This window comes from Danio aesculapii, chromosome 1 (assembly GCF_903798145.1).
Source record: "Danio aesculapii chromosome 1, fDanAes4.1, whole genome shotgun sequence".
Lineage (NCBI taxonomy): Eukaryota > Metazoa > Chordata > Actinopteri > Cypriniformes > Danionidae > Danio > Danio aesculapii.
In genome coordinates this window covers 3,555,417-3,582,260 of record NC_079435.1, presented here as the reverse complement: position 1 = coordinate 3,582,260, position 26,844 = coordinate 3,555,417, and the positions used below count along the sequence as shown (strand labels likewise).

At 35.4% G+C, this 26,844-nt stretch overlaps 1 protein-coding gene across 1 annotated transcript; it reads left to right on the top strand.

Annotated features, from left to right (window-relative positions):
• Window positions 1-8,764: 8,764 nt before the first annotated feature.
• On the top strand, window positions 8,765-19,115 carry LOC130223037 (GTPase IMAP family member 4-like). Its single transcript, XM_056455732.1, has 2 exons — window positions 8,765-8,850; window positions 18,146-19,115. Exons 1-2 carry the CDS (start codon window positions 8,814-8,816, stop codon window positions 18,784-18,786), a joined length of 678 nt encoding a protein of 225 aa, XP_056311707.1. The 5' UTR covers window positions 8,765-8,813; the 3' UTR covers window positions 18,787-19,115.
• The last annotated feature ends 7,729 nt before the right edge of the window (window positions 19,116-26,844 follow it).

Here is a 26,844-nt window from a genome sequence, read left to right as displayed (position 1 = left end):
TCCACTGCTACCAATGGTCTCAATTTTGCAGTAGTCACTTGTATTATGATGATTATTGTCTGAGAAAGTGGGGATAGTCTGTCCTACTGAAGTGTGAAACTGTCTGTCAGTTATGAATTTTTTACCCCAGGTGGTGATTAGTTTTTAGGTTACCATATGACCAGACAGAGGTCTTAGTAAAGCTTTTATTTAATTTATAGTTCTTTGTTCTGAGTATTTGAAGGGAAAGGTGCAAAAACCTCATTGGGATCTTGTAGCCAGGATGCCCCATTGCAGTGTATGAGCTTCAGAGACTTATATGCTGTAATGTACTTTATACATTTATAACTCTTGGATTTATCTTTGAGTAACTGATGTTGTACATTTCTGAATTGGCTTTTTATTCTTGGATTCTGTAATTGGCATGATGCACTTTCATCCGAAAATAAAATGTTAAGTTTTGATTTATTCTGAATTCTCCTGAAATCTTTTATATCCAGTAGGTTTTGTCGAGGCTGGTGCTACCTTGATCTATGTACATGATTTCCAAATGAACCGCAGGACACTGTATGGAGCAGTAGGCACATCAGTGGGGAGACTCCTCGATTTCTGTTGTATGGAGATTACTAAATTAACTACACTTTTAGTACAGTAGAGTGAGCAGGAGGCAACCGGACTAATTGGCTATTAGTTAACCTTGCATCCTCTGACTAACTTCAGAGTGTCGAGATAATGTCCATGAAAATGTAGGCAAATCCCGGGGCGTAAAACTCTGATCTGCGTTTGGTCCCTAATGAACGTATAACTGAAGAGTATGGGATCAGATATAAATCAAAACTCTAAATTGAGTCAGAAATGATGAATGTGATATGTTCATACAATTAGAAATACAGTCTAAATTTGACGGTCACTTAAAATTGGAGTCAGATCAACTTCAGAGCTGAAAAACAAAATAAATAACAGAATTGTTTTCAGAAGCGCTAGAAAAGGCTTACATGCATTTAACCTTCGACCATGCTGTTAGTTTCATCATTGGGCTAATAGATAGACTTCTACATGCATGTGTTTGGACTGTGGGGGTAATCGGAACACCCGGAGTAAACCCACGGCAACATGGGGAGAACATGCAAACTTCACACAGAAACCCCAACTGATCCGGTCGGGGCTCGAACCAGTGACCTTTTTGCTGTGAGGCCACAGTGCTAACCACTGAGACACTGTGCCACCTCAAATAAATCACAACATGAATAATAATGCCGTGTCAGGCCCCGTTTACACTAATACGTTTTCGTTTTAAAACACGTAAGTTTTGCTAAGCCTGCGACATCCGTCCCCACTACGCCGGAGTTTTCGAGCGCTGAAAACGGAGCGTTTTGGAAACGCTGGAGAGGTCGTTTTCATTCTAAAGCGCTGCTGCTCCGTCTCAGTGTGGACGGGGGAAAACAGAGGCACATCTGAAAACATTCGCCTATCTGATTGGGCCTTTTTCCTCAATATTGAGTAGTAGAAGTTCAGACTTCACAAGTTTGATATGGAAAACAAACTCCAGAGACACGTCTTCAAAGGGAACAGTGTACTTTATAACCTCATTCACATCATCCTGGATACGCTGTTTCACTATCTTAATAATAAAATGAAAACATGAAATAGGGAACTGCATATTTTCACTTTGATATTAGCAACTTAACAGACACCAAAAATGTTGAGGCGTCGTGTAGCTGCATATTTATATGAGCGTCATCTTCACTGTATGCATAACAAAACGGAGCCTATAACATTACTGCCTCCTTTAATTTTAATTGAAAATACACACATATTAGTCGTTAGATATAGACAAGATGTATTAAAGATCACGTTTAACAAAAATAGTGAGATTAGATCCAGCAGTAGATCCTTGATGAACAGTCTGACGAGCACAGCTCTCATGTGGGTAGATATGCTAAAGCACGCTGCAGTGCATGCCAGAGTGTCTGTGGTCACGTGATGTGCGTTTTCAGTGGTGTAAAGTCGATGGAGAGTTGTTCAGAAACACTGGATGAAACGTTAGTGTGGACGCGGATCATTTATATTCCAAAACGCCGTTTTAAAACTAAAACATACTAGTGTAAATGGGGCCTGAGACACCGTGCCGCCTCAAATAAATCACAACATGAATAATGATGGCGTGTCAGGCCCCGTTTACACTAATACGTTTTAGTTTTAAAATGCATCAGTTTTCCTTTGGTTACGCCATCTGTGCACACTACGCCGGAGTTTTTAAGCGCCGAAAACGGAGCGTTTTAAAAGCGCTGCTGCTCCGTCTCAGTGTGGACAGGGGAAAACAGAGACATCTGAAAACATTCGCCTATCTGATTGGGGCTTTTCCTCAATATTACGTAGCCTACACACAGTTCAGTCCTGCATCCTCTTCTTGTAAGTTCAGACTTCACAAGTTTGATATGGAAAACAAACTCCCGAGGACACATCGGATAAATCTTCAAAGGGAACAGTGTACTTTACAACCTCATTCACATCATCCTGGATACGCTGTTTCACTATCTTAACAATAAAATGAAAACATGAAATAGGGAACTGCCTATTTTCACTTTGATATTAGCAACTTAACAGACACCAAAAATGTTGAGGCGTCGAGTAGCTGCATATTTATATGAGCGTCATCATCACTGTATGCATATTTATAACAAAATGGAGCCTATAACATAACTGATCCTTTCATTTTAATTGAAAATACAAATATATTAGTCGTTAGATATAGACAAGATGAATTAAAGATCACGTTTAACAAATATAGTGAGTTTAGATCCAGCAGTAGATCCTTGATGACCAGTCTGACCAACACAATCTCACGGCAATTCGTTACTTTTTTTTAGTGGCTAATTCGTACGAATTCGTACGATCTAATTCGTACAATTTAGTACGATTTGCTCATCCTCCAATGACGGTTGGGTTTAGGGGCGGGGTTAGGTGCCACGCCTCCTTTTTAAAATCGTACCATTTCGTACGACTGAACTCCTACGAATTTGTACGAATTAGCCACTAAACTGTCAAAACGTAAAATACTTACGTTTTCTCGTGAGATCAGGCTGGTCTGACGAGCACAGCTCTCATGTGGGTAGATATGCTGCACGCTGCAGTGCATGCCAGAGTGTCTGTGGTCACGTGATGTGCGTTTTCAGTGGTGTAAAGTCGATGGAGAGTTGTTCAGAAACGCTGGATGAAACGTTAGTGTGGACGCGGATCATTTATATTCCAAAACGCCTTTTTAAAACTAAAACATACTAGTGTAAATGGGGCCTGAGACACCGTGCAGCCTCAAATAAATAACAACATGAATGATGATGACATGTCTGGCCCCATTTACACTAATACGTTTTCGTTTTAAAATGCATAAGTTTTCGGTTACGCCATCCGTGCACACTACACTGGAGTTTTTGAGCGCCAAAAACGGAGCGTTTTAAAAGCGCCGCTGCTCCATCTCAGTGTGGACAGGGGAAAACAGAGACATCTGAAAACATTCGCCTATCTGATTGGGGCTTTTCCTCAATATTAAGTAGCCTACACACCGTTCAGTCCTGTCTCCTCTTCTTGTAAGTTCAGACTTCACAAGTTTGATATGGAAAACAAACTCCCGAGGACACATCGGGTAAATCTTCAAAGGGAACAGTGTATGCTATAACCTCATTCACATCATCCTGGATATGCTGTTTCACTATCTTAATAATAAAATGAAAACATGATATAAGGACCTGCCTATTTTCACTTTGATATTAGCAACAGACACCAAAAATGTTGAGGCGTCATGTAGCTGCATATTTATATGAGCGTCATCTTCACTGTATGCATATTTATAACAAAACAGAGCCTTTAACATTACTGCCTCCTTTAAGTCTCAATGAAAATATGAACCCTCTCTTATGCTGAATATCAGTTTTAATAATCAATAATAATAATAGATTCAAAAGACCAAAGTCAGGGAATACATCGTTAGATATAGACAACAAGATGAATTGAATATCACGTTTAGCAAATATAGTGAGATTAGATCCAGCGGTAGATCCTTGATGAACAGTCTGACGCGCACAGCTCTCATCTGGCTAGATATGCTGCAGCGCATGCCAGAGTGTGTGTGTGTGGTCTCGTGATGTGCGTTTTCAGTGGTGTGGTGTAGACGGAGAGTTGTTCAGAAACGCTGGGTGAAACGCTAGTGTGGACGCGGATCGTTTTCATTCTAAAAAGCCGTTTTAAAACTAAAACGTATTAGTGTTAACAGGGCCTCAGTGTAAATCATAATCACTCATCCCAAACTGAAGACCAGCTGACAGAAAATAATTGATAGCTTTTTATAGTTTTGGCAGACGCACTGGAAGCAGACAGGTTTGATGGACTGTATGAATGTTCCGCACATGCTCAGTGCAGAAAATGAACTTGATAACTCCACATAAGATGAAAGAAAGCAGTGTTTTATAATGTGCCAGCGGTTGCAATAAATTATACAAACCTGCCAGACGAGCTAACTGTGGCTGTTAGGAAGCTTAATTAAAAAGGCAGAGATCCGCTAAAACAGAAACCGAAACTAAAGTCAAACTTGAGCATTTTTAAATTAATTTATTTTTCATTAGAATATGCAAAAGGTACACAAATTGGGATCATACAAATACAAAGAAAATGAAACATCAACAAAAAACAAAAACAACAACAATACAGTCAGGTACTGGCGGGAGCGTGTGTCTATGTGTGTGCGTGTGTGTGTGTGTGTGTGTGTGTGTGTGTGTGCATGTAAAGGTAACTTGGTGGACAGGTCAGAGTACATACATAAGTGACAATAACAGTCAACAAATGAAGCAAGTATCATAGATATAAATGAAACAGACAGAAAGAAACCAGTCAGTGGTGAGGAGTGACAACAATGATAGCAATGTATGATAGTAATAATGACAGTAAAAAGAAAGTAAGGACAGCAGTAATAATAACTGACAACAACAATAATAATAAATCATAAATACTACAGAGTTATATTACAACTACTACTGCTGCTACTACAGCCACAACCACGACTTCCACTTTACAATGTCTACTTCTACTGATACTACTACAACCATGACTACTACTACTGATACTCCTACAGCGTCTACTATAACTGATACTACTACAACAACATTTACTACTACTGATACTACTACAACGTCTACTACAACTACTACTACTGATACTCCTACAGCGTCTACTTTAACTGATACTACTACAACAACATTTACTACTACTGATACTACTACAACGTCTACTACAACTACTACTACTGATACTCCTGCAGCGTCTACTTTAACTGATACTACTACAACAACATTTACTACTACTGATACTACTACAACGTCTACTACAACTACTTCTACTGATACTCCTGCAGCGTCTACTTTAACTGATACTACTACAACAACATTTACTACTACTGATACTACTACAACGTCTACTACAACTACTACTACTGATACTCCTACAGCAATGTCTGCTACTACAACATCTACTACTACTGATACTACTACACCGACAACGGCTACTACTAGATCCAAGCCACCCTGGCCATAGCCTGCTCACGCTTATGCCATCAGGCAGGCGTTACAGAATCCTGAGGAGCAAATCAGTGAGGTTTCGTGATAGTTTTTATCCTGTCATTATAAGACTTCTGAATAATACCATTTCTTAAACACTATTGATAGCTAGTGTAAAATAATAAATCAATAAACAGTTAAAGTAGCATAAATTATCAATATTACAACTATTATAAAAAGTTAAATAGGTATTTAAGTATTAAGTTACTCTCTACTGAGATTTTTTTAATCAGGTTAAATCTTATATAACTATATTTTTTATATTTTTAGGAAATTATAAAAGCTTGTTTATCATGTTTGGATTTTATAGTGTTTGTATAGTGAGGTTTTTTATGTTCTTGTTGGGTCTGTTGCAACGTAATTTCGTTCTGCATTACAATTTTATTCTGATGTTTTGAATGAAAAAATAAAGGAAACTGAACTGAACTGTACTACTACTACAACAACAACAACACCAACACCTCTATTACTTCTGATACCACTATACCAACAACATCTACTACTGCAGAAACTACTACAACAACAACCCCAACTACAATCGCTACTACTACAATGACTACTACTACTACTACAACTATAGCAACCTGAATAATGACAATGGTAGAAATACTTGTACAGAGTATAAGTCAGAACAGTAATAATAATATTGGTAACTAAATTAAAAGTAATACTAATAATGATAAGTGAGGAGGTGAGGGGAGATTTCAAGCACAGAATTTCAAGCACAATCTAATAAATCTAATCTAATAAATAAAATAATTAGTTAAATAAAGTTAATTAAGGCGTCACGGTGGCTCAGTGGTTAGCACTGTCACCCCACAGCAAGAAAGTCACTAGTTCGAGTCCCGGCTGGATCATTTGCCGTTTCTGTGTGCAGTTTGCATGTTCTTCCTGTGTTGGCGTGGGTTTCCGCCGAGTGCTCCGGTTTCCCCCAGAAGTCCAAACACATGCGCTATAGGGGAATTGGTAAACTAAATTGGCCGTAGTTTATGAGTGTGTGTGAATGAGTGTGTATGGGTGTTTTCCAGTACTGGATTGCGGCTGGAAGGGCATCCACTGTGTAAAACATATGCCGGAATAGTTGGCAACTCATTCCGCTGTGGCGACCTCTGATAAATAAGGGACTAATTAATCAGATAAGTTTAAATTTATAGGTAAATGAATGCTAATTAATTAATTGGCAGAAAAATAAACTAATAATTAATTAATTAATTTGAGTTCAGTTTGAGTCATTTCTTTTGCCTGTGTTTGCAGGATGACGAACACTCAAATACATCTTCTGGAACAAACGAAGTGAAAAACAAAGTCCTCGAAATATAAATGTTTTGACGCTTCAACTGATATTCAATAAAGTCAAAGCAAATTGTGTTAATTAATGTTTTATATATACAGTTGAAGTCAGAATTATCAGCCCCCCTGTTTATTTTTTTGAGTTTAACCAGCCTGATCTCACGAGAAAACGTAAGTATTTTACGTTTTGTCAGTTTAGTGGCTAATTCGTACGAATTCGTCCGAGTTAATTCGTACGAAATTGTACGATTTCAAAAAGGAGGCGTGGCACCTAACCCCACCCCTAAACCCAACTGTCATAGGGGGATAAGCAAATCATACTAAATCGTACGAATTAGATCAAAAGATGCAAAAGACTTCTTAAATGATCTTAGCATCACTCCAGTTGTCTTAACATTGTTTTCCAGTTACATTTAAGATTATTTAGAAGAATAATTGTATAATAACAAGAATACTTTTATTTTTAATAAATATCAAATATATATATATTTATATAGATGGGGGAAGGGGGTGCGTGCCCCAGTAGAGTTTTATGTCTAGCAACGCCCCTGGTGGTAGCCAATCAAAAACAAAAAAGAGTTAGCATTTTTAAGCTCAGTACTTAAAAAATTATTCATTTAAATTCCAGCCAATCTAAAATAAATAAGTCTTTCTCTAGAAAAAAAGGGACAAACACTGTAAAAATCATTCTTTCTCTGTTAAACATCACTTTTACACAACTTAAAAATACTACGAAAAAAGTACAATAATTGCGTCCTCATTATTCTAGAATTGTGTCCTCAATATGTGTCTTCACAGCATTATTCGGTAACACTTGATTTTGATGGTCCATTTGAATATTAGTAGACTGTTTGCTTAATATCAGCTGATACTGCTCCTTCAACAAACATTTCCCTGACTATAAGAAACTTTGCTAGTACATATCAACTTACACTAACCCCAACGCTAACCCTAACCTAACAGTACTTATAATCTAATGAGAATTAGTTGGCATGTAGATGCAGTGTAACTTAATTCAACAAACAGACAATCAAAATAAAGTGAGAGCCATTATTCAAATGCAAATATTTTTAAAAGGAAAATATTTTCATTGAAAAAACATTCATACAGTACCGCCAAAATCCTCAGAAGAAAGAGACGGACCATATATCAAAGTTCTCTTGGAAGTAATCTATCACAGTGAATTTAAAAGGAAAAGGAACTTAAAACCCTACCTCCCACCCCACCCATCTAACATTGATCAGAATGTTTGTAGAAGGTTCATAAAAGATAAAATTGTGTAAGTTCAACTTTATTTGAACTTGAACTGAATAAGATTTGCAATCATATTGTGAAACTGGCTAAGACAGAAATAAAAACTTAAAGCAAGGTGTACATGGACAATAAGACAAAACAAAGGCATTATAAAATAACTATGAGATAATTATAAAATAATTAATGAAATAAAATAAATAAATAAACTAACATACAGTGGTTTTGTAAAAGTCTTGAATGTTTTTATTCTAAAAATAATGGAATAGAGAATTGAGTATTTCACACATTTCTCTTTTTTAACTCCTCAACATAAACATCATGTTAGGTTACATTATTAACTTAAAAACAAGCAAAAAACAACATAACAGAAGGGAAGGGAACAGAAAAATAAACAAAAGTGGACATCTGCAAACGCTTTGACTTTATTAATCCAGGTTAAACTTGTATGGATGCAAGAAGTGAGTGTAAATGTATAAATATTTTAGCATGTTTAAAGAGGCCATTTTCCATTTGAGGTATAAACAAAAAATGCAAATAATTTGGAGCTAGTGCAAACCACAGTGCGCACATTGAAAGTCAGGTGTCAAAACACACTCAGCCAATAGGTGGCTGTGGAATTTTGCATGAAAGAGTTTAGAGTCTTATACAGTTTCTTTTGTTAATGATTCGGAGAGGCACTGAAGGATGGAAATAACCAGCAGAAAAGCAGCAGAATATAAAGGTAAGAATCAAATAACAAACACTTTATTTTTACAAACACCACTATAATATCACTTATTAAAAATATATCATATACTTGTTCCTGGTATTTGTGCTGCACTGTAAAAAAAAAAACCCCGGATATGACAAAGTTATGATGACAAATAATTTTTTGTTACTTGAACTTATTTTAAGTTAAATGTTTTGTGTTTAAATGTTTTTTTTTAACATGTTTTATATTTTTTATATGTTTTTAAATGTTTAATTTCATATTTTAATTTCTGTTTGAGTTAAATTGACTAGAAAAGTTCATTTGATAAAACAACATCAAATCGAAATGAACAAACAACGCAAGAAATGTAACTTTTCTTAAATAAGACGTGTTTAAACAAAGCTAAAAGGCAAGCAATCCACATGTAAATAATGCATATGATGAGACTTGCATGTATTTTATGCAGTCAAGTAATTGAAGTATTTCGATTAAAATGTTACAAATTAAATAAATATTTTAATTAAAATTTATTAAAAAAATATTAGAAAAGTAATTTAAATACAATTTCAATGATTAGTAATTAATTAATAATTAATTAATAACTTCCCAATTATAACCCAAGTATTTTAAGGTAGAATTTAAGCATGTAAATATGGTGCCAAAAATGCTGGTTCCACACGATTCCTTCAGGTTGTCCCAACACAATTACCTTTTCTTAAACATGACATTTTTAAACAAAGCTAAAAGGAAAGCACTCCACATTTAAATAATGCATATGGGAGATTTACATGTGTTTTATGCAGTCAAGTATTTTAATTACTTATTAATCAGACAATGACATTTTTAAACAAAGCTAAAAGGAAAGCACTCCACATTTAAATAATGCATATGGGAGATTTACATGTATTTTAGAGATTTTTTTTACATGCATGGGAGATTTACATGCAAGTAATTATATTAAAGATTAATCAGACAAAAAAGTATTTTAATTTACAGAAAATTATTAAAATTAATCAAAAATGAAAGTAATTAGAAAAGTAATTTGAATACAATTTCAATGATTGTAATTAGTAATTAATCTGTAATTAATTAATAACTTGCTAATTATAACCCAAGTATTTTTAAGGAAGCATTTAAGCTTCAGGTTTTCCCAACACATTTACCTTTTATTAAACATGACATTTTTAAACAAAGCTAAAAGGAAAGGACTCCACATTTAAATAATGCATATGGGGGATTTACATGTATTTTATGCAGTCAAGTAATTATATTAATGATTAATCAGACAAAAAAGTATTTTAATTTAAAGAAAATTATTCAAATTAATCAAAAATGAAAGTAATTAGAAAAATAATTTGAATACAATTTCAATGATTGTAATTAATAATTAATCAGTAATTAATTAATAACTTGCTAATTATAACCCAAATACTTTTAGGGAAGGATTTAAGCTCCAGGTTGTTACCTTTCCTTAAACATGACATTTTTAAACAAAGCTAAAAGGAAAGCCCTCCACATTTAAATAATGCATATGGGAGATTTACATGTATTTTAAGCAGACAAGTAATTATATTAACGATTAATCAGACAAAAAAGTATTTTAATTTAAAGAAAATTATTCAAATTAATCAAAAATGAAAGTAATTAGAAAAATAATTTAAATACAATTTCAATGATTGTAATTAGTATTTAATCAGTAATTAATTAATAACTTGTATTTTTTTAATTAGTAACCCAAGTATTTTTAGGGAAGCATTTAAGCTTCAGGTTTTCCCAACACATTTACCTTTTATTAAACATGACATTTTTAAACGAAGCTAAAAGGAAAGCCCTCCACATTTAAATAATGCATATGGGAGATTTACATGTATTTTATGCAGTCAAGTATTTTAATTACTTATTAATCAGATATAAAGTATTTTAATTTAAAGAAAATTATTAAAATTAATCAAAAATTAAATTAGAAAAGTAATTTAAATACAATTATAATGATTGTAATTAGTTATTAAATAACAACTTTCCAATTATAACCCAAGTATTTTTTAGGGAGTTTGAGCATGTAAATATGATATGTCAAAAATGCTGGTTCCACACAATTCCATCAGGTTATCCGAACACAAGTAACATTTCTTAAATATGACATTTTTAAACAAAGCTAAAATGAAAACAATCCACATTTATGTTGAGATTTACATGTATTTTATGTAGTTGATTAATTAAATAAATTATTAATCAGATAAAAAAGTATTTTAATTAACTTAATATAATTAATTTACTTAAAATAAAATTAATGAAATATTTAAATTAAAATTGATCAAAAACAAAGTAATCACAAAAATTAAATACAATTTTAATAACTTTTTTTGGTAAGTAACTTACCGATTATAACTGAAGTATTCTTAGGGACGCATTTAAGCATGTAAATATGATATGTCAACAGAATTCCTGCAGGTTGTTCCAACACGTTTAACTTTACTTGATCAGTGACATGTGGTGAGGTTTGTGGCTGGCACCTGAGACTCTTCAAAAGTCAGATTTACAAACATATCCCCGCGATATATTTGCCAACCTCCGATTGTGTTTCATATCTCATATCAGCATTCTTTCTATACACATGGAAGGTACACACTGGGCCAAGGAAGAAGGTAAAATGTATAGCGATTAAACAAGCCTCCCAAAAAAAACACCCAGCTGGATGCTACAGACGACTATAACAAGCGACACACACACATATACACAAACACGCGCAAACAGCAAGACGGCGGATGAGCTTGCTCTCTCTGTTTGCTTTCTCCTTCTCTCTCATTCACACACACAGGATTCACACACTGGTCTTACCTTTACAGTACTTGTAAATGAAGTTTTGGCATGACTTGGATTACATTGAAATGATCGAGTTATCGTCTGTCCTGTTCTTCGAAGCAAGTCCTTTATTTTCAGCATTAGTCTTCCATTATTCATTCACGTTTATTGAAAGTCCAATTTTAAGACATTATTGAAGTGATAACCGTGTTTTTTGCAGACAGTCAGACCAAAACATAGAGACTGCTACTGAACTTTACTATGTAGAAGAAGAGCAACCATTAAACGTGAGCTCATGCGCGCCCTCTTCAGTGTGGCAGAGCTACTGCATGCCTCACCTCATGTCTGTTCAGTGTGGCTGTATGTCAGATCCAAACACTAAATTACTATTACAATTATATGGAAAGTGAGAACATATAATAAAAAAGTCTATAATGTATAAAACATTTTAATAAAGCATTACATTGGTAGCATACACTGAGTGAGCAAAAGGCATGGCTCAAGCCAGTGTGCAGGGGATTACACAATCTGACGTGAGGCACAGCTCAGTGCTGCCTCAACTCGCTTCCTATGCTGTAATTGAACAGTTGAACAGGAGATACGCAAAATACAGCGATTTTGATCATAAAAGTGATTGAAATCACTTGAATCATACATAAATCGCATCTATACCACAGATCCGTGGACAAATATTGATTTACTTTGATGCACAAGCTATAATATAGAAAAAATAACCTTAGATGGGTCACTTTAGACCCATGTAGTGCCTCAAAGGGTTAATATTAGTATACATCTCAGGATTGAATTATGAGTAATTGAATTACTTTTTAAGCAGATAGAAAAAGTATTTTATTAAAAAAAATATATGTTTAATTAAAATTAATTAAAATATAAAGTAATTAATCAGATGAAAAGTATTTTAATAAACATTTAAAAAAAATGAAAGAAATATTTCAATTAAAATGCCTCAAGAAAGTAATTAGAAAGTAATTTAAATACATTTTCAATTATTGTAATTAGTAATTAATCAATAACTTACTAATTATAAGTATTTTAGGGAAGAGTTTGAGCATGTTAATATGATATGTCAAAAATGCTGGTTCCACACAATTCCATCAGGTTATCCGAACACGTTTAACTTTTCTTAAATAAGACATTTTTCCACATTTAAAGAATACATATGGGAGATTTACATGCACTTTATGTAGTCAAGTAATTAAATTGCATATTAATCAGATAAAAAGTTATTTTAATTAATTTTAAAAATTAAAGAAATATTTTAATAAAAATTTATCAAAAACCAAGTAATCAAAAAAGTAAGTTAAATACAATTTTTAATAACTTTTTTGTAAGTAACTTCCCGATTATAACTGGAGTATTTTAAGGGACGGATTTAAGCATGTAAATATGATATGTCAACAGAATTCCTGCAGGTCGTTCCAACACGTTTAACTTTACTTGACATTTATAAACAAAGCTAAAAGGAAAGCAATCCACATTTAAAGAATGCATATGTTGAGATTTATATATATATATATTTTATGTAGTCAAAGTAATTTAATTATTTTTTAATCAGATAGAAAAAGTATTTTAATAAAAAAATACATTTAATTAAAATGAATAAAAAGAAAGTAATTAGAGAAGTAATTTAAATACAATTTCATTTATTGTTGTAAAAGGAAAGCCCTCCACATTTAAATAATGAATATGGGAGATTTACATGTATTTTATGCAGTCGAGTAATTGAATGACTTATTAATCAGATATAAAGTATTTTAATTTAAAAAATTTAAGAAATATTTAAATTAATTTATTAAAAACAAAATAATCAGAAAAGTATTTAAATACTATTTCAACACTGTAAAACCCAACAGTCAACTTTATCAAATGAAATGAGTGTAGTTAACTCAAAATTGACTGAAAGTTACAGTAAGTCTACTCATTTGAAAAGAGTTTTGAACTCAGTGTTGAAGGTAATGAGTTAATTAAACACCTCATTACTTCAACTTAAATGAAGTTAACAGTACTCAAATAGATTAGTTTTTGCTTTGTAGCAATCGGTTTCCTCAAACGGTTTGAGTTGCCTTAATTTATTGGGTTTTACAGTACACCGTTGGTTTGTTATTTTCATTTATTGGGTTTTACTGTGCTCAAATTGCTTTATTTACTCAAATGGAGTAAGTTCACAGTACTCATTAGGATTAGTTTTTAAACTTAAATGGTTTGTTTCAATCGATTTGAGTTACCTTAACTGTTTTGGGTTTTACAGTGAATGCTTTTAAATAGTAATTAATCAGTAATTAATTAATAACTTACCAATTATAACCAAAGTATTTTTAGGGAAGAGTTTGAGCATGTATATATGATACTTTAATATGATGGGTTCCACACAATTCCTTCAGGTCGTCCCGACACAAATCAATTAACTTAAAATTTAAGAGCTTTGAACATGAAACGATCAAGTTGTGCCAACAATTCTGCTCGTTTCAGAATCAGAATCAGAAAGAGCTTTATTGCCAGGTATGTTCACACATATGAGGAATTTGTATTCGTGACATAGCTTCTACAGTGCAACAGGATAACAGAGACAGGACAAAAAACCGATCATAAATATGTCTTAAAAAATAGAAGTAAGTAGTTTCAGCTCATTTTAAATAAGTAGTTTGAACAAGCATCAAAATACATGTTTTTTTTGAGTGTACCATGTTAATATACATAAGATAAAGTTATAACTGAAATAAATTAGGTTGAGAGTAGAACCAAAAGAAAAACTATTCAATAAATGAAGGTGAGTTTTGTGTGTTCAGTATGAATTATTAAGATTTATCTCCAAATCAGTGAATATTACACTGTGTTTCTGGGTGTGTGACTATTATAAAATGTAAATGTAAAACTTTAAACTTGTTCAACACCTTTGCAGCATTGGAACGGTATGAATCACAGCACACACAGTTCAGTATGACAGTTACGAGCACATTAATCACCATTTCAGTTCGTAAACAAAATTAACTATAATTAAAAAGTAAACCAGAACAACTGTAATTACACATGACGATTAAAAAAAAAAAAAAAAAACAGCCATGATGATTACTCTGAGGTAAAAAGAAACATGTTGGCAATGTTAAATGCTATTCAAGAGCTGCTTTCGTTTTTCTGCATTTATTCATTTCATTTTTATTCATCATATAATAAAACTGCGCACCTTTTCAAGCATAAAATGCACAATTTAGACAAATTAGCTATTTGAAATATTGAATTTAATGATACGCTTGCTGAACAGGAGATTAAACTGACTCAAAGGATCATGTGGTGGAGTAAAACTACAGACAACACAAATCAAAATAACTCATATATTTTATTTTGGTTACTTTGGTTTCTCCATTTTAGAAAGAGGAGGGTGGAGTATTCCCAAGCTGTACTTACATAAAGGTCTTTCAGGAAATGCAGACGTCAGCAAAACTGATAGTGTTCTCTGAAATAACTGAAAGAAAATGTTCAGCTAAAAATAGGATTGAATTGTGGTTCAACTGGAGGATTAAAGGGGTGCTATTTTGCAAAAATCACTTTTAAACTCAGTCGTGTGTCAGCAGTGAGTGAATATAACAAGCGTCTAATGGTAAACATGAATTAACTCATTATAATTGTTTAGAATCAGACTTGATAAAAACAGAAACACTTTGATTGACATTCTCCCTTCGTACAAGAGGGGGAAAGCCCCGCCCACTAGTGACAATAGACCCTTTCACACAGTGATAACAATAAATATTCGGACAATTTCCGGAACGACTGTACCGGTAAATTCAACAAAGCGCTGTTCACACAAGCAAGGACGTTTCCGAATTTTTCCAGAAAACACAGTTCACACATCCATTCCAAAACACTGGAAAATGAACCAGAAATGGCATCTAAACGGCTGCGCTTGTATTTGTAAACATAGAAGTTGTCAGGCTTTCCTTGATGGTTTCACTTTTATTTAAAGCTTTCATGCAGCTGCTTTGTCTCAGAGATATCTAAAGGCAAAAGAACGAACCGCAGCTAAATTTTTACACATTTGACGACATTACAAATTGTGTGGATGATAAGTATTGTGAATAACATGTATGAAAACATGAGGAGGAACACTTTCGCATGTCGAGATGTACACAATATGTACCGGCTGCTTCACGTGCACACGCGTGACTACACAGTTGGCATTAAGAAGGAACATAGAAACGTTATCTGACACATCTAGAAGCTAAATGTCTCTGGAAAAATATTCAAAGGCTTTTATTTTCATAAACAGTGCGGATGTGAATGCGTCTGAATGTTCTGATTGGCTGGAGACGTCACACGTTAGCGTGCTCCAAATGCACTTCCGGCAGTTTTCACTTCTACGTTTTCACTTCTGTGTTTCCACACAGCGCAGCATTCCGGCAAATTACCGGTAATGTTACAACTTCTCTTTCCGGAAAACTGGCAGAAAAAAATTTACTGGTATTTTCAAAAAGGGCCTGTTCACACATAATTTTCCGTAAAGTTCTGTATGTGTGAAAGGGGTTAGAGACTCTCACTTTGAGATGTTTACATGGAGACAGCTGTGTTTTCAAAAATGTCCACATTTTTTTTTCAGATGTATGCATTTTCCCCAGATTTTCTAGCACAACTACCCAAAAATTCTTAAAATAAAAAAAAAAAAAACATTTTTTAGCCACTTCGAATTTATTACATACAGGGGACCTTGGGTATCAATACTTGTATACCTTAGTATAATGTAAATGATGCTTATTTGTAAAATATGTAGAAAAAACGTGACATATTTATGTTATTCCAAATAAATCCTATCTCTATCATCATATCACTATTTTACATTTGGCTCTTGGCCAAGGCAGTTGCACTTTTTTTTCTCTCCCTCCCGTATCTCTTCTGGTTGGCTCATCTTGTCTCGCCTTATTCTATCCCAGAGGCTCTCCTTGCCTTGCTTTCCAAACAAATAAGGAGTTATGGATTTGATCAACTGGTCTCTCAACGCAATTGACACCATCTTCTCAACGAAAAGTCTGGGTTCTGGGCAACCCAGGCTCATTCTGAGAACGTAGTCCCGTGGACGTTTCTGGAGGCCGCGAAATACGTCCCGGGAGGTACGTATTTTTGCAGTTGTTGTTTTCGCAAATCCGCGAGAGGCCGCTGTGCGCGCTTTTTCCCGCGTCGTTCTCGCGTAAACCCGCTAGAGGCCGCTGTCGAACGACCTTCCGCCTGTCTGCCTGAATGACAGAATGATTGACCGTGCGACCGGCCAATCGGCTGACCCACCCTCCTCCGTCCCTAAACCCAACCAACGACGATTCACAAAAGCCGTCCAGAAAAAGAAAAGCCCTCGTCTGATTTTTACCACGTTTTCGGATTTTGACCACATTCTCACCCTGTGATGAACTTGTTCGCTTCATTTTTTGGATTTAGTTTTTGTTTTCTTATCTGATTTCTGGAACCGCTCTTCACCGGACTCGAACCCGGTCATCGTCGTCGTGGTCAGCCCCTCTCTGCGCCTCGAGTCAGCCAAAGTACACGAAGAGCTAACCGGACAAACTGGTTGCAGCGGGAAAGCCCTCCACACGGAGGCGAGCGGCCGGCCGGCAAGCGCCGAAAGGAACGGCGTCACACCGCCCCACAGCGTTCGCTTAAAAAAATGAAATGCAGCCGTACGCACCCCCGGCTACGTATTTCGCAGTCTCCAGAAACGTCCCCGGGTCTACGTTTTCAGAATGAGCCTGGGTTGGTTCTGGGGAACCCAACTGTCCTGCGGGGACATTCGCAGGTAGATACATGATGGGTGGCGTGTCGTGTGCCTCGCTGCTCTGTCCCTGGAGGATACCCCGGAGACCTGGTGTATTGACGATTGATAAATGCAGTCAGTGCGGCTCAAAACCCAACCAAGCTGGAAAAAAGTTTGAAACGGTGGGGAGCAGAGTTGTTACAAACCAGACTGTGGTTCTAGACTGCAAATTGGAAAACATCAGGGTGAAACTAGCGGCGAGATTTGGACAAACCTGGATTGTGTAGACCTCCAGTTTTGCTACATGTAAAAGTGTATGTGACAAAATAATGGCTTCTTCTTCATCATTATCCTCATCATCATCATTTGTGCTGCTTTTACAGTAAAAACCGATGGAACGCCAGAGGCGGAGCTCGCAAATGACATCATAAAAAACAATGCCAGTGCCCATGGTTCAAAGCAAATGTGGATTTTTTTTGGAATGACGTAAAGATGTTGTGATTTGTTTTTTACATATTTCACAGAGGCAATAAATCAAGGCATACAATACCAAGCATATACTTGATACTAAGGGTTCCCTTCAAAACAAACTAAAACATCTAAACAGACAAAACATGTTTGGGCTGAAATCATTGTGGCGTAAACGACCCCTAATTCTGGTTTGAAAAGTGCCATGAGATCATGTCACCTGCTATAAAGTTGTCATCTATCTAGTTTCTTATTCTATCATCCACATATTTAACCGAGTCTCCATCTGTGTTTTACCTCCTCAAGACATGTCAGAGCTCAGGATTGTGTTGGTGGGTGAAAGCAGAGCTGGGAAGAGCTCATCAGGAAACACCATCCCGGGAGAAAAAGTGTTTAATGAAGAATTATCTGATGAATCTGTGACCAATACATGCCAGAAACACCAGCAGGAGGTGAGCGATCAAATCATCTCCATCATCGACACTCCAGAACTTCGTTATACGCAAATAAATGAAGAAGAAGTGAAGAAAGAAATGGAGAAATGCATTGAGATGTCAGCTCCAGCACTAGCTGAACAGTGTAAAGATGGACATCATGTCTTCAACAACACCGATGAAGAAAACAGATCTCAGGTCAGTGTACTGCTGGAGAATGAAGAAGAGTGTTGCAGTAATGAGCTGCTGATGGAGGATCAGAAGAGCATGCATTTCTCATCGATGACCGGGGCTCAGAAAGCGGTGTTTGTGGGAGCAGGTCTGCTTGGAGGAGCCATTGGAGGAGCAGGAGCTGCTGTTGGAGCAGTGGCTCACACCGTCGTGGCTTTAGCAGCCGTCCCTGTGGCTTTTATCGCTGCAGGAGTCGCCATCATGGTCGATGGAGCTGCTCTGGCTCTTATTGATCTACTGAAAGCATACATGAAGAGGAGAAATAAAGACACCAGTACATAAAGGACATTATGAGGACAGTGTTGGGGGGATGCATTACACATAATGTCCACTGAGAGCAGGCATGAGGAGGAGAAATGAAGAACGGTGTAAATAAATGAGCTATTAGAAAAGGGACTAAGCCAAAGAAAAATACATGAATGAATGAATGAATGAATGAATGAATGAATGAGTACTGTAGGATAGTGTTGGGGTAATATTTTATCAGATAAAGTGCACTGAGAGCATGCATGAAGAGGAGAAATGAAGAAAATGGCAAATAGAGGATATGAGGACGGTGTTGGGGTAATGATTACAAATAAGGTGCACTGCAAAATAATGATATATATATATATATATATATATATATATATATATATATATATATATATATATATATATGTTTTTTAAATGGTGTCGTGCTTCTAATCCAAATATCTAAAAACTCTTCATTTTTCTAGATGTGTTAAGATGTTCTTTATACAAACAAAACAATGAATAATAATAAATATATAAAAGAATAAAATCCATCACCAGTTACTTTGCTTTGCATTTATTAAGTGAAGTTTAATATCTTAAACTAATTTCGAGAGGAGTACGCGCTCATGATTAACCCAGCTGGCTCATATTAGCTAATCACAACCCTCCAATCAAAGCGTCATAAGTTCCTATATATATATCCTCTTTTCTCTTTGCAACTATCTTCGTCTTGAAACCCCCCATCCCTCCCCTCCTTCCACCTTTATCCAGTATAGGTGGCCCAGCGACCAGCAGGAATTCCATCGGCTCTGGCTCCTTGCCATAGCATCCGGCATTTCTGGGTGGAGCTGGCACGCGTCCACAGGGGTTTTCCCGGTGTCCCCCGGTTTTTCTCAAAGTCAAATAGGCTCTCAAGTCTGTTCTACTAGACATCTCGCTCTAAGAGAGTTCATCTTGGCCTTAGCTGCGGGGGAGCCTTGAGATCGCCCTGAGCTCAATCTCCCCTCGCCCCGCAAAGGGAGGGAGCCCTGGACTCGAGGATCCCTTGAGCTCAGGGCTCTCTCTCCCGGGACAGCATGCCAAACTAGCTTCGTAAGTCATGAGCTAAGTGTGAACTCTTGAATTGCATTTATTGCTTATCTCTGTGTTGACATGTGTAAACCATTCCTGCCAAGACTCCCCTTTTCCTGGGACTCCTGTATTTCACACCCATCTCCTGCCACCATTATTTCTTCCGAGAAACTCCCCCAATTTGTAAAGCCCAATCTAATTACGAAAAATCACTTTTCTCCATCGTTGCCAGATTTTGTATGAAGCTCATCACCTCACACAATTGAAGAAATATTCCAATATCAAAGCATTTTTTACTTCAATCTGGCAACATACGTTACAACACAGTTGTGCTGTTGATTTCCATATGAACGATGGTGGTAGACCAATGTTGGCATGTATACGGTGTAAACACGACACTTAATGTAGTTCTTATTTAAATGTGTACGAGAATTTGTTCTTCTCACTTGCATAAAAATAGACGATGCCTTGAAATAAATAAAAAACTGCTATTATTCACTGATGAAGAATGTTTCAGTTTGTTTTCCTGCATCAAATACTTCATGCAATCAAGGAAGCTTTGAGTATAACGGCAGAGACCTGAATTTATATTTCTTCCTTACATTTCCACATTCGCTTCATTTACTTTTGGTGTAAAAGGCCTTACATTTAGGAAAAATAAAAAAATAATAAATATGCTGCGCTCAGCAGAAATTGAAATGTATATGTGTAGTAATTTCTCAGGGAATATTAGTTATATATTTTTTGGTGCATTTTAACAAAACTTAAAACACACATAGGGATTTATTAAACAGACATATATATATATATACACACATATATATATATATATACACACACACACACACACATATACATATATATATATATATATATATATATATATATATATATATATATATATATATATATATATATATATATATATATATATATAAAACAGACTATATATATATATATATATACACATATATACAGTTGAAGTCAGAATTATTTGCCCCCCTTTGAATTTTTTTTCTTTTTTAAATATTTCTGTTACGTTTTTAAGATGTTTTAGTGGGATGCTGTAACATTTAAGTGAGACAGGTGTAATGTGTGCGACAGATCAAGGATGAGGCAGGAATCAATTCTCTATTTAAGCTTTTTACTCAATAGTAAATCAAAGAAATTAGCAAAATGATCCTTAAAACTAAAGTCTAAACTAGGCGTCAAAAATAGATACAAATAAACACCGAAATCTTCAGTGTATCCGACACCCAAACTAAACTATTTAAAGCTACAAAACTCAAAATACACAACTGGCAAAACACTCAAACTAATCTAACAAAACAATCTAAACTGAAACAAACTGGATAAAACGGTCAAAGTTTAGAACCACACAACAACCATCACATTATGTTACTTAAAGCCAACGAAGTTCAACAAGCAAACTCGAATTACCACAGTAAACTGAGATAATAAATCACTAAACAGCCGAAGCATAGCACAATCAAACTGCGTGGAGCACTAATGGTACGCCGAGGCAGAGCGCACATCACACACTGGTCTGTCGGGGCTTTAAATCCTGGCGGCTCGTCCTGGGATTGGTGGAACCGACTTCATCATAATGATGAAGGACAGAATGGTAAACCAATAAGAAACCTAAAGACTAAACAAGCAGAGAGGAGGGTCAAAAAAATAGACAAAAAAACATCAAACATAACAATATTTACATTTACATTTAGTCATTTAGCAGACGCTTTTATCCAAAGCGACTTACAAATGAGGACAAGGAAGCAGGAAGGAACTATAAGAGCAGCAGTGAACAAGTGCTATAGACAAGTTTCAGGTGTGTAAAGTCTAAGCAGCAAAGCATTAGTAATGTTTTTTTTTTTTTTTTTTTTTTTTGTGAGAGAGAGAGAGAGAGAGAGGGCACAGAGAGAGAGAGGGCACAGTTAGTGGTATAGCCAGAGAGGCAGTTAAGATTAGGAGGGAAAGTGGAGACTAAACAGTTGCGTTTTTAGTCGTTTCTTGAAGACAGCAAGTGACTCTGCTGTTCTGATGTAGTTAGGGAGTTCATTCCACCAACTGGGCAGATTGAATGCGAGAGTTCGGGAGAGTGATTTCTTCCCTCTTAGGGATGGAACCACGAGGCGACGTTCATTCACAGAACGCAAGTTTCTGGAGGGCACATAAATCTGCAGAAGTCAGAGCAGATAAGAAGGAGCAAAGCCAGAGGTCGCTTTGTAAGCAAACATCAGAGCTTTGAATTTGATGCGGGCAGCAACTGGCAGCCAGTGCAAACGGGTGAGTAGCGGAGTGACATGTGCTCTTTTGGGTTCATCAAAGACCACTCGTGCTGCTGCGTTCTAAAGCAGCTGAAGAGGTTTGATAGAATTAGCTGGAAGCCCGGCTAGTAGAGAGTTGCAATAGTCCAGTTTGGAGAGAACAAGAGCTTGAACAATGAGTTGAGCTGCATGTTCAGATAGGAAGGGTCGGACCTTTCTGATGTTATAGAGTGCGAATCTGCAAGATCGGGCAGTTCTAGAAATGTGCTCAGAGAAGTTTAGTTGGTCATCAATTGTTACTCCAAGGCTTTTTACCATTTTGGATGCAGTGATGGTTGCTCCATCCATCTGGATATCCCAAACGATGATTAAAAGAGCAAGGACATTTTCACAGAATGTCTGATAGTTTTTTTTCTTCTAGAGAAAGTCTTATTTGTTTTATTTTGGCTAGAATAAAAGCAGATTTTAATTTTTTAAACATTATTAGCCCCTTTAAGCTATATTTGTTTTCGATAGTCAAACCATCATTATACAATATCTTGCCTAATTACCCTAACCTGCCTAGTTAACCTAATTAACCTAGTTAAGCCTTTAAATGTCACTTTAAGCTGTATAGAAGTGTCTTGAAGAATATCTAGTCTAATATTATTTACTAAAAATTCCTTAAAAAATACCTAAATAAATAATTTAATGAATTAAAGAAATAAATACAAATATAGATTGTAATGCATTTTTTAAATAATAATAATATTAATTGCTACGCTTCAGACTGCTCACAGAAAGCACCAAAACCAAAGATGATTAATAATAATTCACCCGTAAAAGATCAATGCAATAGTATCTGGATGCAGCCTTTATGATGCAAGCTGAGATTGCATCACTCAGCGATGCAATGTCAGACACAATGCACTTAATGGAGTGAGTGACGTTACTGTGATGTATAGGGTTAGGGGTGGGGTTGGATGAGACTATTAAAAAGCATTGGATGCAGCACAGATTGCACTGCACCAGGACTGCATCCAGACCCCTCTTTATCAATGAAGTGAAATGAGCAATGCTACTCTTTGATTCTGAACTTGTCAAGACTTGCCTAATTAACCCTAACTTTACCTTAATGAACCTAGTTAAGCCTTTAAATGTCACTTTAAGCTGAATACTATTACCTTGAAGAATATGTATACAAATATTATTTACTGTCATCATGACAAAGAGAAAATATGATTAGAAATGTTTTGGAAAAATCTCTCCATTAAACAGAAAAAAGGGGGTTGGGGGCTGACTTAAACTGTATATTCTAACCCCTCTCCAAAAAATAAAACTAAAAAACAAACAAACCTAAACAACTTTTAAATGCCATGAGAGTAAGTGAGATTTTAGTTGAGCATATTGAGTTTTGTTGCGACAACCTGGCAACCCTGATCTCAAGCAAGTTTTTAACATCAAGGAATCCAGTCTTGCGTGAGAAGCTTTTAGGTCCTGCATTATTATTGTTTGTTTCACTTCTCGTAACCATTATTTACTGGCTATAAATCAAATCAGTCGTCTGTGTGCCGCAATGTGTAAAAACAAGATCATCCGACTTGGAAGATTTGCATATTAGAGTTTTCGTCTTGTTTCTTGTCCAAATGTCTCAAAATTCCTAAATCAAGAAGCAATTTATAGACAAGCCAAAAAATAAGTATTGTTTTCAGATAATAAGTTAAAACTGAGTGAGTTTGTCCTTAAAACAAGCAAAATAATCTGCCAATAAGTTAAATAATCTTATGTTAAATGAACAACTCTATTATTAAACTTGTTTTAAGGACAAACTCACTTAATTTTGACTCATTGTTCCTTAAAACACAACATATTTTGTGTTTGTCTAGAAAAATGCTTCTTGATTTAATAATTTGTAAGATGTACTAGAAACAAGACGAATACTCTAAGTAGGAAAAGCATTTTAGCAGTAAGAAAGGCAAGGCAAGTTTATTTATATAGCACATTTCATACACAGTGGCAATTCAAAGTGCTTTACATAAACAGAAATAAAAGAAACAAGTATAAGAGAAATAAAAACAAATAATAAAAATGCTAAAAAAAATAAAAATAAAATAAAATAAATAAGAATAAAAGCAGATAAAATGTGTTGTAAAAGAATTAAAAATAAGAGAAAAACATAATAGTGTGATCTGTGGTACGTAGCACAGTGCTCATTCAGTAAAGGCACAGCTAAACAGATGTGTTTTCAGTCTTGATTTGAATGTGCCTAATGTTGGAGCACATCTGATCATTTCTGGAAGCTGATTCCAGCAGCGGGGGGCGCTGTTAGTAGCTGAAAGCCGATTCACCCTGCTTTGACTGAACTCTTGGAATTTCTAGTTTATTTGATCCTAAAGATCTGAGTGATCTGTTGGGTTTGTATTCAGTGAGCATATCTGTAATGTATTGAGGTCCTAGGCCATTTAGTGATTTATAGACCAGTAATAATACTTTAAAATCTATTCTGAATGTAACTGGGAGCCAGTGTAAAGACCTGAGGACAGGTGTGATGTGCTCTGATTTCCTGGTTCTGGTCAGAATTCTGGCCGCAGCGTTCTGGATGAGCTGTAACTGTCTGACTGTCTTTTTGGGAAGGCCAGTGAGGAGGCCATTACAGTAATCCACCCTGCTGCTGATAAAAGCATGAACAAGTTTCTCTAAGTCTTCACTGGAAACAAAGCATCTAATTCTTGCAATGTTTTTGAGATGATAGTACGCTGATTTACTGACTGCTTTTGATATGACTATTGAAACAGTGTGAAATACATCGCTGTAAAAACTAATGCACTAGTTTTATTGAATGTCCAGCTGTTTAAGTTTAGTTTTCTAACAAACAAGATTTTTTCAGCAGTTGCTTAATGAAAACAAATGATTCATTGGATTTACTCAATTTTATTTTGAGGTACAGTAAGTGGTCGCAAACAATTTATATGGGCTGAATTTAAACAAACAATTTAAGTTGAACATTACTACATCAAATTAGTTTATTTAAATTCAGCCCATTTAAATAGTTTGCATACACTTACCTTAAAAACATGTAGTAAATTCAATTCATATTTCTTTCAGTGGTGAATTGTACACAAAATCAAGCAAATGTCGGAAAAGTTTTGTGGTGCTTGTAAAGTTTTTAAACTGTGGCAGATTTCTCAGATATTTTGGGCAGGGGTGTTTTTGGAATGCTGGATATGTGCTTCTCGTCGGGTGTTTGTGATCTGCTTATGCGCATTCAAAGCCTGTTGAACTTGAACGCACCCAGAGGACTTTATCAATCACTAAACATCTATTTATTTTAGATATATATATCTGTCATCATAAGCATACCTCTCTCTCGCTCTCACACACACACACTGCATTATTTCACTAAACGTGTTCAAACGGTCGTCAAACAACACAGACGGCTTCAGCGGTTAAACAATCTAGTTTCTCTGTTTCTCTCAGTATTTGATTAAAATGAATAATAAATTAGGATGTTTACATTTTCACAGAGGCAACGCAGTGGTGCAGTAGGTAGTGCTGTTGCCTCACAGCAAGAAGGTCACTGGTTCGAGCCACGGCTGGGTCAGTTGGCGTTTCTGTGTGGAGTTTGCATGTTCTCCCTGTGTTCGCGTGGGTTTCCTCCTGGTGGGCCGGTTTCCCCCACAGTCCTAAGACATGTGGTACAGGTGAATTGGGTAGGCTAAATTGTCCGTTGTGTATTAGCGTGAATGAGTGTGTGTGGATGTTTCCCAGAGATGGGTTGCAGCTGGAAGGGCATCCGCTGTGTAAAACGTGCTGGATAAGTTGGCGGCTCATTCTGCTGTGGCGACCCCGAATTAAAAAAAGGGACTAAGACAAAAAGAAAATGAATGAATGAACATTTTCACAGCAATATTCACACAAAAAAAATCACCACAAAATCACTTGTGAACATGCAGTAGCAGCATTGTTTTTCACACAAAATTTTGCAGAAATTGAAAAACAGCCACATTCTGACAGTAAGGTTTTTTATTTTTTAAGTTTTTGGGGTGAACTGTCCCTTTAATAAAAGCATTTTTATTTTTAGGGTGAACTGTCTCTTTAATAAAAGCATTTTTATTTTTAGGGTGAACTGTCCCTTTAATAAAAGCAGTTTTATTTTTAGGGTGAACTGTCTCTTTAATAAAAGCATTTTTATTTTTAGGGTGAACTGTCCCTTTAATAAAAGCAGTTTTATTTTTAGGGTGAACTGTCCCTTTAATTAAAGCATTTTTATTTTGGGGTGAACTGTCCCTTTAATAAAAGCATTTTTATTTTTAGGGTGAACTGTCCCTTTAATAAAAGCAGTTTTATTTTGGGGTGAACTGTCCCTTTAATAAAAGCAGTTTTATTTTTGGGGTGAACTGTCCCTTTAATAAAAGCAGTTTTATTTTGGGGTGAACTGTCCCTTTAATTAAAGCAGTTTTATTTTTAGGGTGAACTGTCCCTTTAATTAAAGCATTTTTATTTTGGGGTGAACTGTCCCTTTAATAAAAGCATTTTTATTTTTAGGGTGAACTGTCCCTTTAATAAAAGCAGTTTTATTTTGGGGTGAACTGTCCCTTTAATAAAAGCAGTTTTATTTTTGGGGTGAACTGTCCCTTTAATAAAAGCAGTTTTATTTTGGGGTGAACTGTCCCTTTAATTAAAGCATTTTTATTTTTGAGGTGAACTGTCCCTTTAATTAAAGCATTTTTATTTATTTTTAGGGTGAACTGTCCCTTTAATTAAAGCAGTTTTATTTTGGGGTGAA

Bases quoted from the DNA above. Each gene is read 5' to 3' on its own strand.
- LOC130223037 (XM_056455732.1), top strand. From the start codon at position 8,814: ATGGAAATAACCAGCAGAAAAGCAGCAGAATATAAAG. The intron at 8,851-18,145 runs GTAAGAATCAAA...TACCTCCTCAAG, and splicing joins AAAAGCAGCAGAATATAAAG to ACATGTCAGAGCTCAGGATT.